The sequence below is a fragment of the Homalodisca vitripennis genome, chromosome 8 (assembly GCF_021130785.1).
Source record: "Homalodisca vitripennis isolate AUS2020 chromosome 8, UT_GWSS_2.1, whole genome shotgun sequence".
NCBI classification, from domain to species: domain Eukaryota; kingdom Metazoa; phylum Arthropoda; class Insecta; order Hemiptera; family Cicadellidae; genus Homalodisca; species Homalodisca vitripennis.
In genome coordinates this window covers 64,815,715-64,834,871 of record NC_060214.1, presented here as the reverse complement: position 1 = coordinate 64,834,871, position 19,157 = coordinate 64,815,715, and the positions used below count along the sequence as shown (strand labels likewise).

Genomic DNA, 19,157 nt, shown 5'->3' with positions numbered 1-19,157 from the left:
GATAATCGAGATCACACACATCAATTAGTCAATTAGTGATTTTGATGAAAATAAAGCGTTTGATGAGAAAATCAAATTCTAAATAATGAAGAATATCAATATTATATTTTAAATGTGTAAAGTAGCATACTATTTTCGGTTGGAAAAAACAATGTCCATCATATGGGAAAATACAAAGTATCTTTTCTCGAAGACTATTAATAGGTTGATAAGATAGCCAGTAGTCTAATAAGCAAACATCTTCAAGTGTCTGTCACACCTAACTGTCAACAGTAGCCTAGTTTTCAGTGATCTGACTGGAAGTTTCGCTTTTTGATCAAAATCAGCGTTAACGCAGAATGGTAGGTTCACAAGAAATCCTCAAGGAGCCAGCTGACTTTGGAACACTCCCAGGTAATATTTGCAACCAAATGGCTATTTACCTATTTCCATCTATCAATCTATTTTTCTTGTTATCTATTTGATTTTTAGTAACTACACATCTCTATCAAGTTATATAATGTCTATGCCGTACAAACTCTGTTTAATTTGTTATAAATGGTTACCTTAATAATAAATGACAATCTCCAATGAAATTTTTTTCCATAAACTACAGCTTCCAAAATTGCACGTACATAGGTTTACTTCTAATTATTAGGCTTTTGGTTTTAAAACTTGGCGTACACAGTTGAATCGTGTCCTCCATTAGTCTGAAATGATTCTTCAGTTGTGAGCTGGATATAATACAGTTTTGATATTGAGTCTCACTGACCAGCCTTGTATGTAAAATATATAGACCAGATTAATTTTTATTTCTATCTAGGCGTGGCACATTCTGACAGCCAATCCTCAAATGTAATGTTATGGGGTATTGAATACATTTATTAATCTGTGATTTAAATATCACATGGGGAGAGCTGAAATGCATAGGAGATGACACCATTTGACATATAGTGAGTACAATACAGATTAATACACAGATTAATTTAAATTTTAATAAATAACTGTTTTAAGACAACAAGCTGTAATTTGATATAATGAAATTGGAAACCCTTTTTGTTATTTCGTAATTTTCTAAAATTACTTTGGTACGTCCTTACGAAACTAAAAAACAGAACGTGAGCTACAACCTCATGCCTCATTCTAACACTGAGCTTTTATTAAGTAAGACTCCATTTCTTGCTTGGGTATCAGAACTGGTCACGTTATCTCTCAAGAGTCTGTGTCATCGGGTAGTGGGAAGATTGGGCATAGGGTAAGTGGAAACGTTTCTTACAATTTGACTAGTATTCTACTATTTAAACATTGATATAGGTCAATAAGTGGTTCATGATTTTAGTAACTACTGCTGAAATTCCAGAGAATAGCTAGAAGTAACAGTTAGTGTCCTTTATATTGTATTTACACCTTATATTTTGTTGGGCTTTGATCATCAAATTCTGAAATTTAATTGAATTTTATATGGAAGTTGTTTATTTTGAGTTAGATTGTTCAAAGCTTTCCTTAAATCCGTAGGCAATACTATATAACTAAGGCAGAAACATGTGTATTCATTTATTTTTAAGTAGATCTTCCGGATCTTCAGTTATAGGAAAAAGACATTGGCAAGCCTTGATGACATTTCTGAGCCTGGTGATCGCCTACTCTATGAGAGTCAACCTGTCTGTAGGGATCGTGGCCATGACTGACAATACAGAAGCCAATCACCACATACCGGTAATATCTTCAGGTACTTTCGAAGAGACAATATTTTAATAAAATTTAAAACTATGACAAATACTATCAAGAACAAATTTTGTTTCTCTACTCTTCATTAAATCAGTAAAAATTGCATTAAAAAATATATCAGTGACAGAATATAATAGATTGGGAGAAAGGCAAAGATAGCAGAGGTAGTAAATAATAATACGGACATTTTAAGTCGTTTACTATTTCCTTAAAGAACTACTTCAGCCAAAAGAAATGAATGTCTTAAAAACTTAAATATTTTTATTTTGGAGGAAGAAGAAAAATGAACGTTCGAAATCTTTATTTTTTCAAATAACTCCCTAAATTGACATTTACTGATATCAAATTAATTCAATATAATTCAGAATGCTGAAGTTATATCAAATTTGAAAAATTTGATGTACCATCAAAAATGTACAAGTTTTCTAAATCATTACTTTTTGCCCTCTGGGCTTAATTGTTACTACTGACTATTGTTACTACAATATATAACTTTTTAAAGATGAATTTTCTAGAAGAGATTCACTTGCCTCGAGTAATGGCTATTTCATCCTTATTTAGGTATTACCGTGGGATAGTTCCACAAAAGGCATCATCTTGAGTTCCTTTTTCTGGGGATATTTAATCCTGCAGATCCCAGCCGGTCTGATGTCCCGCAAGTTTGGCCCTAAATACCTGCTGTTCTGGGCTACAATCGTCTGTTCTGTTCTCACTCTTCTTGTTCCATATATTGCCGAGAACTTCAGCTGGGTAATATTATGTATGACCAGAGTGGCCATGGGTCTTGTTCAGGTAAGACTCATAATTGATTGTTCAAAACCCAAAAATGTATAAACAAAGATATTTAAATTTTAATAACAGATAAATTTGGAACATATAAAAAAGTGTTGTAACAAGAAATGCCTGATATAATTCTAATCTCTATTTTCTTACATACTATGTAATTAAACTTTGATTAAGATCTCCAATGTGTTTACAGTTGTTCGTATTAAGTACTTACTCATAAAGGAGTTCCAACTCTTGATGGAAACAGTTGACTGCGGATCTGATACTACAACCAAACAAATTGTCACTCTCTCTCTCTCTCTCTCTCTCTCTCTCTCTCTCTCTCTCTCTCTCTCTCTCTCTCTCTCTCTCTCTCTCTCTCTCTCTCTCTCTCTCTCTCTCTCTCTCTCTCTCTCTCTCTCTCTCTCTCTCTCTCTCTCTCTCTCTCTCTCTCTCTCTCTCAAGTTTCCATAGACTAGACTGAAGCTAAAGGCTAGTAACTAAAAACCATAGACTAGACTACAGCTAAAGGCTGGTAACTATAACGGTTTTCAACATAGATATTGTAGTATGTAAGTTTCACATTATCAATAATTACTTAGAGGTCTTTCCAAATGACGTTTAATGTTTTCTTTTAGAAGTATGATTTATTATATCAATGAGCACAATTCAAAAATGGGTTTATAGGAACGTAAACCACTTCGAATTTTACTAATGTATAAGAGATTGTTCAAAATGTTTTAGCAGCATCCTATTTTCTATATTTAAGTACCACTAGCTCCAGTATTGTTGCTCTGAGCAAAAATACGGCTGATATTTCTCACATATCATTCTCCTCCATCCCAGTTGCGTTTATTAGGCTAAAAACTTGCAAGAAGTTCATCTGCACCAGTCGAATGTTATTTTACTTACTTCCACCAAAGATACGGTTGCACCCTGAGATTACAGGCAGAAGTTGAACTGGACAGTTCCTACCAAACAATTGGCACTAGGGCAAACGGATCTTGTAAAAGTGCTTTTACGGAGATCATCCTAAGTCGTAAGATTTTTGAAAATTACGTCCATTGTATGTCACAACTAATGTAGAGCTCTGCACAAAATGCTAGGTCAACCCCATTGGTCTTTAGTCATTTTAGTCATATATATATATATATATATATATATATATATATATATATATATATATATATATGAAAAGACTATCTTTAAGAGGTGGTACAGTCACTAAGGAACTATTGAGACTTAGATTTCCCAATATCCTGTTACAACATTAATTTACATTTTACAACGAATTCAGTAATAACAAATAAGGGACTCATCCTTATCAATTATTGCAGGGGGCTTTCTATCCATGCGTCAACGCCCATACTTCAAAGTGGGCCCCTCCCCTGGAGAAAAGCAGGATATTCTCGTTTGTGTTCATAGGTAAACAAAACAATTTAATAGAATATTATTAATTCACATACAATAGCTTTATTACTTTAGTCATTGGTATATTGGCCTATTTGTTAGATCTATGCATTATTAAACTTATATTGCATAATTCTACTTTTAAATGTGTTGCTGAAATAAAAATCTTATTGTGGCTATTAAAGATATAGCAGTAGCAGTCGCCAGATAAACTAGAGCCTTTACGAGGGTAATATAAGTATCATGTCTGATGAGCTCAGCATTTTAGAAGGATAAGTGCCAATAATGTGTATTACACTTATAATGTAGTGTATAAATTGTATTATAGTTTAAAGCATGATAATTTAATAAACTTTACATTAGTTACAGTCCTTACTACTAGTTAATTGTGTTTTTAAATAGTATATTGTTTATAAAATGCTTTTTGTATTGAGTTAAAATTAATAAAAAATATAGCTGTTATAGAATATATGTTGATGACTCGACCTATTTACCAATATCTTAAATCGACACATACTTCTTATTTTTGAATGAATGAATATTTATTTATTTCCTCTCTTATAGTTACAAAGATCTCAACATACATGCAAAAACAGGAAATGATCTCCACATGGGCATAGCCTGTGTGTGGAGATCGAGACGCGATCAGCAGCATGAATATGTACTCATCAACATAAAAAGTAATGTAAATCTTCGTATGGAAAAACAACGTAATGACAACATAAAATACAACTTTTGTATGCTCGTAATATAAGAAAAAAACAAATGCTTCATAGCTACAACAAAGCAAGTGTTTGACAATAAGATTACAACCAGATAACAACCGCAGAAATGATAATGGATGATTAATAATGATAACAAGAATATAAACTGAATTTATCCAAAATGATATCGGTTAATTAGGAGGCTTGGAACCTCTCACACACTTATACACTCACGCCACACATAACCATCATAATCTCTCTCTCTCTCTCTCTCTCTCTTTATTTCTCCCCCTCTCCCTCCCTCCCTCTCTATCCCCCCTTGCTCCCCTTTACTTTTATTTCCTCCTTCCTGTTTTTGCAGATGATGCCCTTTTAGAGGATACAGATTCCACAAAGTTTCTGGGGATGTTCCTTGACAGAGGACTGACCTGGAATGATCATGTTGATAGCATCTGTGCTAGAGTTACCACAGGCATATTTGCCCTACGGCACCTAGCAAAGTTCTGTACCCTAGAGGTTCTAAAAAACGGCCTATTACGGCCTAATCCATCCACATCTTGTGTATGGATTAAGACTCTGGGGAGGATGTGCCAAAAACAAAATGGAGCGGGTTTTCAGGCTCCAAAAAAAAGCAGTCAGGATAATTTTAAAACTGAATTATAGAGAGTCGTGCAGGGCATCTTTCGGGGAGCTGGGATTGATGACATTGCCCTGCCTTTACGTTTTTGAGGTGATCATGTACTGCAGATCGAGATGTGCCTTGATAAGTGGCAGGGACGTTCACCAATATGAAACTAGAGGCAGGGACAACTTGCGAACTCATCAGCGCAGACTGACATTATCGCAACACCTCCCTCGGCAGGTGGGTGTCAGACTAATCAACAAGCTCCCTGATGATATAAAAAACTCCAACAACCTCAATCAATTCAAAACTCGTCTCAGACGTCTGTTGGTGTCTAAAGCGTTTTACTCGATTGTTGAATTCATGACGAGCCGTTGGGATGATTGAAAATCATGAATCCGAAGTCTGTGTGATTGTGTCGTGAGAATGCTGAGATGTAAGTATGACTGTGAGTGAATGTGTAGTTAGGATATATTTTATGATGCATTTGACTATTGCAATACAATGTTACATATTGTCAAACACGCAATAAAGAGATTATGAATTATGAATTATGTCCCTACATTTACCACCATCAAAAGACACTCTACCAACACTCAATCCTACACAGTTACAACATCATGATACCAACCCACTGTCAATGCTACCGATGAACGAACACAGGTTCAACAATTATGCTAATGTGCATACAAAGAAGTTATAAAATATTCTAACTCAACTTATTTAATGCGAGCTTTCATAGTTATATATGATTCCAAATCAAGCACCAATTTATCAGTGATAGGTAACTTAAAGTGCAAGTGAGTGCATCATAAATTGGTGGGTTTTTGGTTTTTGTGTTTTATGTCTGTTTTTACCAAAATTAATAATATTTTAACTGTTAAATAGTTGCAAAAGTGTAATTTCAAGTCGTTTCTTTGATTTAACAACTTAAAAAGATAATTAAACAGGCTATTAATAGCCACAAAGTTATGTTTATTTTAAAAATTTTGTAAAACAAAAATACAATTTGAAAATTATTTATACAACAGCAAAAATACCTGTAATCAGTGGAACATGAGGTTGATTGGGTGAGAAACGACTGGATAAATATATTTATTAAAACCAATGTAATACGCAAAAGTATAAATGTTACATTCTTCGGTTACTTTTAATTTAATTTAAACACTTTTTTTGCACATACATAAACATGCACTTAATAAAAAACTAAACACAACACTAATTATTAATAAATGTATTATGTAATTGAATACACATGTATTCTGTAGTTTAGTTGTAATAATTAGTTTTCTGTTTAGTATTGTTTTTATTAAGTGCATGTTTTAGAGTTAGTGAAGACCACAAATTACAAACCACAAAATGGTGGTTGTAATACCTGACTTACATCGGTATGTATGGAGCCTCAATGAGTTAGCATTTAAAGAAATTCTGCTTACGGTGTATTAAATTGGCTTCATCCCATTTAATGTTACGATTTTAAGACGAGCAAGTTTGAGCAATTTTCGACTTTTCTGTTGGCAATTTTTTCGTATTTTTTGTTTTTTTTAATTGTCACATTTAGTGGTCTTTTATCTTGACCATGTATTCCTTATGGTCTGAAAGCGATTCTAATATTATGTTTTCTGCCTATTCTTTTTTTTATCCGATAAAACCGGCACATGGGGGGTTGACATAGACGTAAATTTGTGTTTGTCTTCATCTTCTGACTAAGAGTAAAAAAACGTAATACAAATTTGTATTTATCATTCATTATTGATGCTTGAAATTTGAACGTTTCAGGCACACAATTCGGTACCTTTCTCACAATGCCCATAGCCGGGTACCTGGCCGCCAGTCCGTGGGGCTGGCCCAGTATCTTCTACTGTACCGGACTGTGCGGTGTATTGTGGTCTGTGGCCTGGCTGTTTGTAGGCGCCGACTCTCCGGACTGCCACCCCACCATCAGCGACGGAGAGCGTCACTATATAGTTTCTTCACTATCACAAGTTTCTACTGAAAATAGTGTCAGTTTATGGTACAACTACGTTATTTGAGAAGTTATACTATTAGTTTAAACTATGCAGGATACCTAAAACGAATTTTACATTTATTAAATCAGTAAATTTTTCATTTAGATAACTCATTAGATTTTGTATTCGGTGTTCCTACAGGATTAATCAAAGTTTAACTTATATGAATTCCAGCTTAGAGTTTGTAATGGTCATCACAGAATCCACAAAATCCATGAAATATGACTATTCAAATAGCCATACGTCTCTTGATGTAAAGTTTGGAAATGTTTGCATATTTTTGCTTGGTTTTTTTTTCTAAACATCAAGATACCTTCCATCTTAAAATTTTAATGTGTGTTAATGTATGTTCATGTGCGTTTAAAGTCGTACGGCAAAGTCGATTTAAATTTCTTAAAGCGTCTAATAGGTTAAATTGTATTGACTAAAGTTTTATTATAATTTGAAGATTATTCAGCGAGTATATGACAAGTCCTTAAAAGATTATACTATGATGATTACTATAACAGGCATATTTCTCTGAAATTTGCCCAATAAATAGAGCTATGCTAAAATCTTGCGTGGTTGAATCAACAAGTGAACACATCAAACAACAAATATACCATATTTTATTGCTGTTCAGATTATTGTTTAATTTGATTAAGATGTAAATATGTTAGAAAGAGATCATTTTATAGTAAAATTATCTGTTTAATTTGTTTTAATTATTAGCTTAGGCTTATATGCTATTTCCTCTTTTAATTTCCGTTCCCGATAGTCGGCAGTACCACAAGCAAATTTTGCATCTTTTATAGCACTGGGTCATCCTACGGGCAATGCCCAGTATCAAATTAATATGTTTTGATAACTGTGTTTAGCCAAGTCAGCTTTTATTACCGGTAATGTGCACATCTGTTACGATGCTTTAATGCATTGAGGTTTGAACTTCTGACTTGCCGGTTCTGTCTATTTTCTTTGTCATGATATAAATTGCTGTATTTACCCACTTTTTTAAAATTCAGACCTCGATTTTTATTTATTACAGATTTTCCTTTTGAAAACGGTTCCTACCAATCTGTCCTGTATTTCAAAAGACACAGCATTTTACATTTTTCGTTTTTGTTTCGCTCTGGCTGGTTTATATACTTCTGAAAGAACCCTCATGAGATGGGAATAAAGCTTACAATTGCAGTTACTTGTTAATTACTAAAATGGGGGCTTGCAAAGAATGGATTTTTGTAAATGGAAAAACAGACAGAGAAAATATGCACCACAAGCCAGTTAGTCCACGAAATCTTTGAAAATATTATCACTCGGGATTCGGATGTACTTAGATACGTGTGACTGTATAATTTCGGAGACTTCTATATGCCAGTGTGTGGTGTATGGGACTGAGAGATACAGATAATTCATATTATAGTAGTTCGGAGCTTCTAAAGGTTAAGCCAACCCGGAGGAGGTGTATACTCAGACGTCAGAAGCTTTCAGGGGTCTGATCGTTCGGTATCTGAAGGTTACAAAAGTCCAGATATAAAATATAGGGTAAATCTACCCTAAGTTTCTTTTGTTTGTAGGCGTACTATACACGAACTCATTGGCTATGACTGAGGTTTCATTTAAGGTTTCTAAGATGACTAGTTTAGATTCTAAATAATTCTATATCATTGATGCCATTTACTCTACAATCAAACGAATTCTTACTCTACTTTGGAATTACCATTAAGTAATGGTTTTATCATGCCCTGCAACACTCAGAAAATGTTGGGTGATTTTTAAGAGATTTCAATAAGCTATCATCTTTTAAATCTGAAGCACATTAACAGAAAGATGGCCCGCGTGGACTATAATGACCATATTTTCAGATTATTAATGACAGATATTGAAGAGCTAGGACTTACGAGACATAAACGTAAATAAAAGATACCACTATACTAGCCTCACACATTACACTTGATATCATATTATATTTCTCTGTATTGTTTTGGTTTTGTAATTAATTTTTAATACACAAATGAGTAATGCCAACGTGTAAGGCTTGATATTGTCTAGTTATTTCTTATAGTCTACACGATAATTTGACACTGTAATGATTAAAATTGGACAATGAGAGTGTTCAATGAGATTGTTATAGTAGTTGCACTGTTTTTGTGAAAGTAAGTATAAATAACCATTTTATTAATTAGTATAAATAAAAATCACACAAGTAATTAAATAATTGTTCGCTATTAATAGAGGACTCTATTTTGTAAATGTCATAAGATAAGAATCAATTCCAGTTTATTTAAAACAAATTACCAAAGTAAATGTGTGAATTAGTATCGATATCTGTTAATAAATATTAATACTATCTACAGTAAATTGCATCTGCAAGTGATCATTAATTAATAACTCCCTTACTTAAAAATTCCTTTAACCTATAAGCTCATAATTGGTACAAATTTGCAACAATAGAATAGATGCGGAATCCAATGTTATATTGTTTATTTTTTTACTTGGTTCTCTTTGTTTTACGTGTAGCACTTTACGACTCCATGGAAGTCTATTATGACGTCAGTACCTGTTTTGGCTCTTATCACCGTACACTTCTGCCAGAACTGGGGCTACTGGATGCTTCTCACACAGCTACCAAACTACCTAAGTCACGTTCTTCGTTTTGACTTGAAAAGTGTGAGTTATTTTATTATTGTACATTACTAAGATTAGTAAAAAGTACGAGTACGCCACACCACCTATAGCTTAACAGGCTTTGCTGAGTTTGCTACGTCATTATTGTATCTTATGATTTTACTCAATTTGTTTATTCTGCAATATTCTATTTGCCATCATGGTTAGCCAAGAAACCAACTTAAAGATTTTTGCTAACGCTCAGCCAAGTCATATTAAGAGGCATGCACCTCGATGGTACATATTTGTAAAAATGAGCTTCATGCAAAATTTCCTCGGTTCAGTCAGATAGACAGAAGACAAACGTAATTCAGCCAATACATTTAATCACTCACTGCCCGAAATCAGTGATGAAGCAACCTGTATGTTACGACTATATTGTAAAAAATGAAGCTTAGAAATTAGATTCTCTTTAATAAAGACTTTTGGTATTAAAAATAGCCCATTTTTATAATCTAAATAAAATCGAGCGTTTATCTCATTCACGTTTTGGTTAATATTTCAGCAAGTTATTTTATTGTTCACGATAATCGTAAAACATATTTTCCCATTTATCATCGTTTAGAACCATAGACAACTTTTTTTGTTCTGCGTACTAAGAAGATGATACGAATTTTTTAGAATGGGCTCATATCTTCTCTTCCTTACTTGATCATGTGTCTACTGACTTTTGTATTTTCCTGGGCTGCAGACTACATCAACGCCAGACGTATCCTGCCACTTAGCGCATCCAGGAAGATATGGAACAGTTTAGGTAAAGATAACCTCATTATCTTTCATTTTTGATAAGTATTACTCTTTAAGATAAAATGAAGTCCAAGGATACATACGGAATGTTCGTTACCTGTGTTAACAGGCAGGGTACTTTTAAAACACCCCTTAATGGCTTTACAAAGATGATTTCTTATTGGAGGCCTCCATATTTGTGTAGAGTGTGGATATTTTCACAATCTTCGTAATTTAATTCACGAGAGACCGTAGTCTCGAAAGAAGTGTCCAAAGACAAAACCCGTATTTATATAAACCACAAGGTAGTTGTACGCAACACCACATGTCACGTAACAGACTTCGCTGAGGTTACATGCAACATTTTAAATCTATAGTTTCAAATAATTTCATTCTCAAAATGTCATCCGGACAGATAAACAGACAGACAACTTTACAGAAAATAAATGTTTACACCCAGCTACATACACGCTATCAAAATGGTCTTAGCCTACATCTTCAATGACGTTCAGCCAGTTTTTATGGTTAGACATGCATGGGCAATGATTTCATTCTTTACTATTTATAAATTAAGTTTTTTTGCCAAAATTTATAGTTTGAACATGAACAATTTTTTAATCCATATTTGTATATTATGTTGGGTTTCCTAACAGAATATTTAAATAATAGGAGTTGCGGTAAAATAGATATTACAACCCAATAATGCGCAGGAATAAAGTTTTGTCACCGACTTTTAATATTGACTTTCCACTGTTTCATTTTACTCTATGAATAAAAATGTCACATTTTTATACAACCGCATATGATAAGAATACGTTGTTTTTTGTATTTATTTACTCTCCCATTTTTTCGTTACCTTCATGGTAAACCAGTGTAGAAATATCAATTAACGTTCAACCAAATCCCATAGAACCGTCATTGAACTCAGTGTTACATTTTTATAAATGAGGTATCATAAATAAAATTTAAGTTTATAGATCTTGTCCATCGTTTTCATGATATCGTACGGACAGATGACGGACAGAAATTACAATTTTCTAACTCCGCGTAAGATAGGCTTTGCTAACACTCGGACAATAAATATAACTTAACCTTAATATCGTAGGCTATATTATTTTTATTACTATCGAAAAAAGTAAATAAACGTAACCACATTCTTTGAAAGCATTTAATGGGAAAGCAAACTTAAATATTTGCAGCATTTTTTCAGAGATCTACGTAAATTAGAAATGTACAAAAATTCTTTAGTGAAGAAAGGATTCAGTAATTATTAAAGCAATCTGAACACATTCAACAATATTTTGCCATATTTTGAAAGCAAACTGTGTGATATTTTAATTCTTAAATAAAATAATCTTAGTTTACATCAGGTTAGGTTAAGTAACCTGAGGAATTTCTCAGTAAAATTCACATATAAATTTTGTTTACAGCCCACTGCGGAGGTGCGGCTGCTCTTGTGGGAATGTCGTTCATCTCTAGCAGTGTCACTGGAGCTGTAGTTCTTCTCACCACATCGGTGTCCCTAGGAGCTGGCATCTATATGGGGTACCTGGCAACCGCCCTTGATCTTTCCCCAAACTTCTCAGGTGTTCTTATGGGTATCGTCAACTGTCTGGGCAACATTTCATCTTTCCTCGCTCCGATGGTTACTGGTTTCATAGTCAAAGACGAGGTGAGAAGATTACTCAACATTTAACGCCCATTAACCATTTAGTTTCATTGCTTATGAAACTATTCGTATAGTTATGACTACTACAATTCTATTTCTCTCCTAAATATTCTACCATTTATTTTCTATCAATGTACAATGTCTTAAATATGTCATAAAATAATATTGTATGTAGTTCTTGAAAATCATATAAATTTTGAAGATGCAATTTTTGGAAGTAAACTTGTATTTTCAAATAGTAAAAAAAAATGTTTATTGAATTCATTGACATTATTTGGCGATTTTTTTAATGATGAAGAGCGCAGCATCATTTGTAATGGTAGAGTTTTAATGTATTAGTTAAGTTCAATACAAAATATGAATTTCAAAATATCCTTAAAAATAAACTAATAATAAATTATATTTTCTAGGCCAGTAGAGACGAGTGGATGATTGCTTTTTACATCTCCGCAGGTATATTCTTCGTGGGAAACTTGATCTTTATAGTATTCGGATCTTCTGATGTTCAGCCCTGGAACAATCCTCTTCATGTAAAAACATAATGAGAGCATCCATAATTAAAATGTAGGACGTAAACTAACTACGCCTATTATATTGCATTGTTTTTATTACTTATTAGTATTTAAAACCACAACCGATTAGAATGTCTTTTATAGTAGAAAGGACAAGCTAATTTTATTCCCAGACGTATCCTACTCATTCCCAGCAAAATATTTGAGCGCTAGAAAAATGGGAGAAGTTGGTACAGGCCCTACAATAGTAATGGGAAACGGGTGGAACTATAGCTCTAGAGGAATGGGAATTTTTGGAACAGTACATTCAGAATAATAAGCCAAGTTTGTGATTATGCGAGCAGTGTGATAACATAACTCGGTAATTTTCAACCAGAGTACATGGAACATTTGATACGGTGCGAGATGGTTTTGTTAGTCTATGAGAAGATGTTGCATACGATGCTAAAGACAGTCACCATGTGGAAGTAAGGTGTATTATCTGAGAAGTCAGGTATTACTAATCATATACTACTTATCTAGGTTGCAGACATAGATTTAACCCAGTCTAAAAACAGTATTAATTTCCGTCCCAGAATAAAAAAAACAGTTGTTTTTGTTTGTGCATGTTTCACCTCATGTTCAGGTTTTAACACTATAAGACAGATTCTGTTTTCGAAACGTTTTATATCGATTTTTTCCTAAAAAAAATGATAACTCTCCAAAGTTTGTTAACAGGCTATTTGTTTTAGCCATAACTCCCATTATGGTTAAAAATGTATATCCCTATTATGTTTTATCTTTTTTCAATACATTATAATCTGAAGTGATTTGTTGAGGTGTACTGTAAGTTTAGATATATATTTGCTTTGATTTATGCTCCAACACTTTAAATTTAAGTTTAATTTTAGTTAAAATTGATGTTCTACGTTGATATTTTTATGATCAATATAATTCTTGTACAAGAAGGGTTACAAATGCAGAAACATTACAAAAGGAGGTTTTTGTCTATTTATAGGAATATATATATATATATATATATATATATATATATATATATATATATATACATGTACATGCGTTTCAAAGAATAAACTTTCAGATATCGATATACATAACTAATTGATCACTTACTGTTACGATGCGAGTATATTCTGAAAATCCGCTGATTCCTCCAGGGTGTTAACATTTAAGACACGTACTAACTAATACTCTATAATAATCCCAAGGTCATTATATTTTCGTTGATTAGGCTCAAATCCAACAGGAAACAATGAGGAGCAACTTTGATCATCACGAAAATCACTGTCAAATTATTTCATCAATGGTTTACTTTAACAACACACTCCCGTATGTATAAACTTGTTAATGTTAATTCGGTTAGAATGGACAGAATGAATTAATTTGGTTAAAAGCTAAGTATTGTTCAAAATCCTTTAATTTTTTATAATATCCTTGTATAATTAAATAAAAATTATCAATGAAGATTATATTTTATTACAAAAAACTATCTATTTAATACAAACAAGAATACAACATTTAACACGTACTGTAAATTTCGAGGTAATCTTTCATGCGAAGTATAAATTAATCTTTGATATCCATTTTTGTGACGCGTATGTCAATCAATCTGGCTCAGAAACTATTGTTCTGCATATTTGATTGGCGTGAATAAGCCAAGTTATCAGTAGTAGCTTACTTGTGTGCTCAAGGTGCATTTCCTCACGCGATGTCGAGTCCTCCAGGTTAGTTAGGCTCTATTGTTTATTGTTGTTTGTACTCTCACTAAATTAGTATTCTTGTTTAACAGTTTATGTTATGTTATGTTGTTTACTCCACTTGTATTACGACTATTTATATTGCATTAAATATTTGTAAAAAAATTAAGTACGCTCCATTAATAAGGATGCTTTGTTGATCGAGTATATTAAGATAAACCTGATAGGCAAGGACTTGTTCTAACCTTTTGACTCTTTTTACGGTTTAGACAGTTCCCTTATCAGTGTGAATAATAGGCTAACAAATTAAAGGGAATTATGTTATTGTGATGTTAAAATAGGTATATGTTTTAATGATGTGCTATATAGGAATACTTGAGGAAAATCATAATAACGTTCCTTCTCCACGAGGAAAATGCTTTGGGCTGTTTTTAGAGAAAGGTTTCTTATACTAGTATTTTGAAATACCGTTTAGATATATTAGACATATTAATATTATATAATACAAATTATAAATTTTAGCCAACATGTTTCATACTGTGTGAAATATGAAAATAGACGCTGAGATCAAGAGCATAGCCAAGAAAAAATTGTGGGGGAGGTCACGACGACTGATATTTCCTGTTCTGGACAGAAAGTAAGGCAAGTGTAGTCAACCACTCAGTACCCACTTTGTTCCTTAAACAGTTATTGACCCTTCTCAATGTTCAAGTTGTGAACGATCTTTCAGCAATACATGTCGTTACTAATAAATTATTGAAATAATAAGAATCGTTCCATAAAATAGTACTTAAATATTATAAAAATGTTTGAGGTTCTGGACTCCCTGGACCCTCTCGCTAGCTACGTCCTTCGCTGTGTTCATTAATGTATTCTACTTGATTTAATCGTATAATCTCTCTAATACTGTGAAAAATGTACAATTTATATAACCCATAGCTATAGCTCAGTGAAATAAAACAAGCATTCTTTTTTTAGTTTTGAAGTAACAGCTAAAGTACTTCCTAAGGTGCCACTATCTGAGCTTCTTCCAGTCTTTTCAGGAAGCGGAGATTCAACCGATCCTCGTGTTCTGCGATGAGTTTAAGAAAATGAAGTTCAATACAGCAGAACCGCTCAAATAGAACATTAACCTTCAGATCTTACTAAGTAAGATGAAACAAACTGATTTACTACTTCCACTAATTTGTGTGATTAGTAAGATTTTCGGATGCAGTCTAATCGGAAAGATTTCTGTCAGTCGTTCTGTAAATTGTGTTAAATGATGGTGATTAATGGTGTTATCACTTCAATTTAATCCAAAGCATTTTAATTCATTCATAAAGAGTCTCAATATAATTGATTAATCTATGTAAATAAATGACAATCAATATCAGTGCACCTATATACAAATTATTTAACCGCACGTAACCATTCATTTGTAATAAATACATTTGTAAGATTGAATTGAGCAAATTTTAATTAAGGACTATCATTTAGAGTATTTTATAGTACCCTTCTACTCTGGACATTTATAAATAAAGGAGTTCAAACTAAATTGGTTTCATAATTGTACGAAATATGTTTTTTTAATAGAGAAAAGTTATGTATGCAAGCGAGCAGGGCTTTAACATGTTCAATTATATGTCACGTGATAGAGTTGTAATGATTCAAATCAAGGTTATCATCCTATTCTAATGTTATTCTGGGGTTCCTGGAATTTGAGACCCTGAGGTTATTAGTGTGTGGAGTTTTTGAAGGTTTAACATAAGTATGTGCTAAACCGATGATTTAAGCTATTTCAAGGAATAGATTATGAAATCAATACCTATATCATTAATACTATTTTAAAGACATCCTGTTGAAAAATTATATTCTTGTTTTAGCTCATGAAGCCAAGTTTAACTCACGTGAAACCCAAAATTAGAGAGGGGCATTTTTTATATATGGAATTGTACTTATGTACAATCCAAAATACATCATGATTAGTGTAAATACTAAAGTAGTGTAAAGACATTCTGTTGAAAAATAATATTCTTGCTTTTGCTCATGAAGTTTAACTCGGCTTAGCATTTTTTATTTCTGGAATTTTACTTTCTTTCAATCCAAAATACATCATGATTAGTGTGAGTATTACAATTAGAAAGAAAATTTGTTGAAAAGACAGAACTTTTAGTTACCTAAAAGGTTTATTTATATATAGGGTGATTCATGAAGTTCTCCCCCCACTTCTACAACACATTTTACTAGTAAAAATAATGAAAAAATGTTATATAAACATAGGTCCGAAAACGCTTCGTTAGCGAGTTACAGCTAGCGAAAGATTTCGCCTGAATTCCTGGGTAAAGAGTAAAATAAAGCCATACTGAACTTTTGGAAAGGTTAATTAAGTAGGAAATATCGTGGATTCTTATGTATTTTTACCTGATAAAGCTAATAAAATAAGTTTGAGAACTGTACCTGTAGTAGTTTTTGAGGGATTCAGGGTTAAATTCAAAAAATTGGGGCACGAAACAATGTTTTTTTAAGTTTGATGTACAATAACTTTGTTAAATTGGTAATAAATACATAAAATCAACAGACAATAATTGTAGAGAATTTAATTCTGAGAAAATTGATATAATCATAGTCTAAAATAAAACAGAAATAAGTACCAAAAAATCGATTTTATTCAGTATAATACATTACTAGTTTTAAGCAAAATTAATCAGGTTGGGCCAACCGTACGCACCTTTTTATAATAGATGTTCGAAAATGAGGCCATCATTATCAATACATTTTGCAGCACGTTTGTGTATTGCTTTTGTTGCGTTTCTTAATTTTTCAGGACTTCCCTGTATCTGCACAGCCGAATCCATAATACGGGCAATTAATTCATCACGAGAATTCACTGTTGTCTTGTATACAATGTCTTTCATCCATCCCCAGATGCAATAATCCAATGGAGATAGATCTGGTGATCTTGGTGGCCAAGGGTGAGGCCCTCCACGACCAATCCAGTGTCCAGGAAATTGATGATTTAAGTAAGCAGAAACGGCACGTGAAAAGTGGGGAGGTGCTCCGTCATGCTGGAAGTACAAATTTTGTCTGAGATGTAAAAGAACATTCTCTAACAGCTGCGGCAACTCTTCTTGAAGGAAATGCAAATAGAAACTCAGCATTTAGGCGTCCAGGTAATATGAAAGGTCCAATCAGCCGATTGTGCAAAAGGCCACACCAGACATTGACACTAAATCGGTGTTGAAAGTTCTGTTCCACTACCTCATGTGGATTTTCTTCTGCCCATGAGTGTTCATTGTGCAAGTTATTGACACCATCCCGAGTGAATTGTGCCTCATCCGTAAACAAAATACGCTTGTAGATTTGATTATTAATATTCAAAAAGTTGCAAAACTCCAAGCGAAGCAGACCATCCCCTAGCTGTAGATGTTGAACCTTTTGTTTATGAAACGGATAAAATTTGTTTCGATTAAGTGACCTCCACACCGTTGACTGCGAAACTGCTATCCGCCTAGAAATACGTCGTGTACTTACACCTGGACTGCGATGAACAGCATTAATAACAATATCATCATCAAGTTGGACAGCTCGTTCATAATTGGTTCTAGTACTTGGTAGTGATCCTGTTTCCCGAAGAGTACGAAAAGTTCCTGAAATTGTTTTGGTATCTGGAATCCTCCTATTAGGGTAACGTAGTTCATATTCTTCTACAGCAGCTCTAGCATTACCATTACAGTAACCCAAAATAAAAAACCATATCAGCGTATTCCTCTGATGTAAATAAGTAAGGCATTTTTTCGCTGAATAAACAATCGAATTATAACTCACAGAAAAATTGCATTTAATAACACGATTCACAGAACCCGATCTCCTGCTGTAGCTTGCAAAACACCACTAATACACAGTTCTAACGTAACAGTACAGAATACCATTGTTGATCAGCTGTTATTCGTGCGTTACCAACTTAGAAATTAATAAAACAAAAAACTGCATTTCGATGATTAGTAAACAATAATGGGAAAATGTTTGCTTCATTTATTTTCGAACATTTGATGTAAATTTTTATTTAAAAAAAAAAATACAACGTAATAAAACATGATATTTTTATTTACAAACAAATTTATTTAACAGTTAATCTTGTTTTCCTCAATTTATCTCATCATTAAGGAACAAAAATTTTGTTTTTGTTTTATTTTAACTAAATACCCTACGGTATTTCTTTACAGCTAGTAATGTATTATACTGAATAAAATCGATTTTTTGGTACTTATTTCTGTTTTATTTTAGACTTTGATTATATCAATTTTCTCAGAATTAAATTCTCTACAATTAATGTTTGTTGATTTTTTGTATTTATTACCAATTTAACAAAGTTATTGTACATCAAACTTAAAAAAAACATTGTTTCGTGCCCCAATTTTTTGAATTTAACCCTGAATCCCTCAAAAACTACTACATGTACAGTTCTGAAACCTATTTTATTAGCTTTATCAGGTAAAAATACATAAGAATCTGTGAGGTGTTTCGGTGAAATCGCTTTTTATATCGTCTGCCCTGATAGTTGCAGTCGTGCTGGGTTCTATTCCAGGGTTGTGATATCGCCTTATAATTTTATCTTACCCGCGCCCTCACTGTGCGCTGGTAGAGATCGACGTGATACACAAGGTTTAACGTAAGTGAACAGAAAATCTCAGACTCGTTCAGAGCGAATTCA

At 33.0% G+C, this 19,157-nt stretch overlaps 1 protein-coding gene across 3 annotated transcripts in view; it reads left to right on the top strand.

Moving 5' to 3' along the window:
* Window positions 1–19: 19 nt before the first annotated feature.
* The window catches only part of LOC124367643 (putative inorganic phosphate cotransporter), a 62,415-nt gene continuing 43,277 nt past the window's right edge, over window positions 20–19,157 (top strand). Inside the window, exons 1-9 of one of the 3 annotated variants that reach the window (XM_046824625.1) lie at window positions 20–393; window positions 1,565–1,695; window positions 2,269–2,499; window positions 3,810–3,897; window positions 6,988–7,211; window positions 9,714–9,863; window positions 10,482–10,614; window positions 12,017–12,258; window positions 12,666–12,852. In XM_046824625.1, coding sequence (XP_046680581.1) covers window positions 339–393; window positions 1,565–1,695; window positions 2,269–2,499; window positions 3,810–3,897; window positions 6,988–7,211; window positions 9,714–9,863; window positions 10,482–10,614; window positions 12,017–12,258; window positions 12,666–12,797 — 1,386 coding nt within the window. In that variant the 5' untranslated portion in view covers window positions 20–338 and the 3' untranslated portion in view covers window positions 12,798–12,852. The other 2 variants (XM_046824629.1, XM_046824628.1) reach the window with 2 other exon arrangements.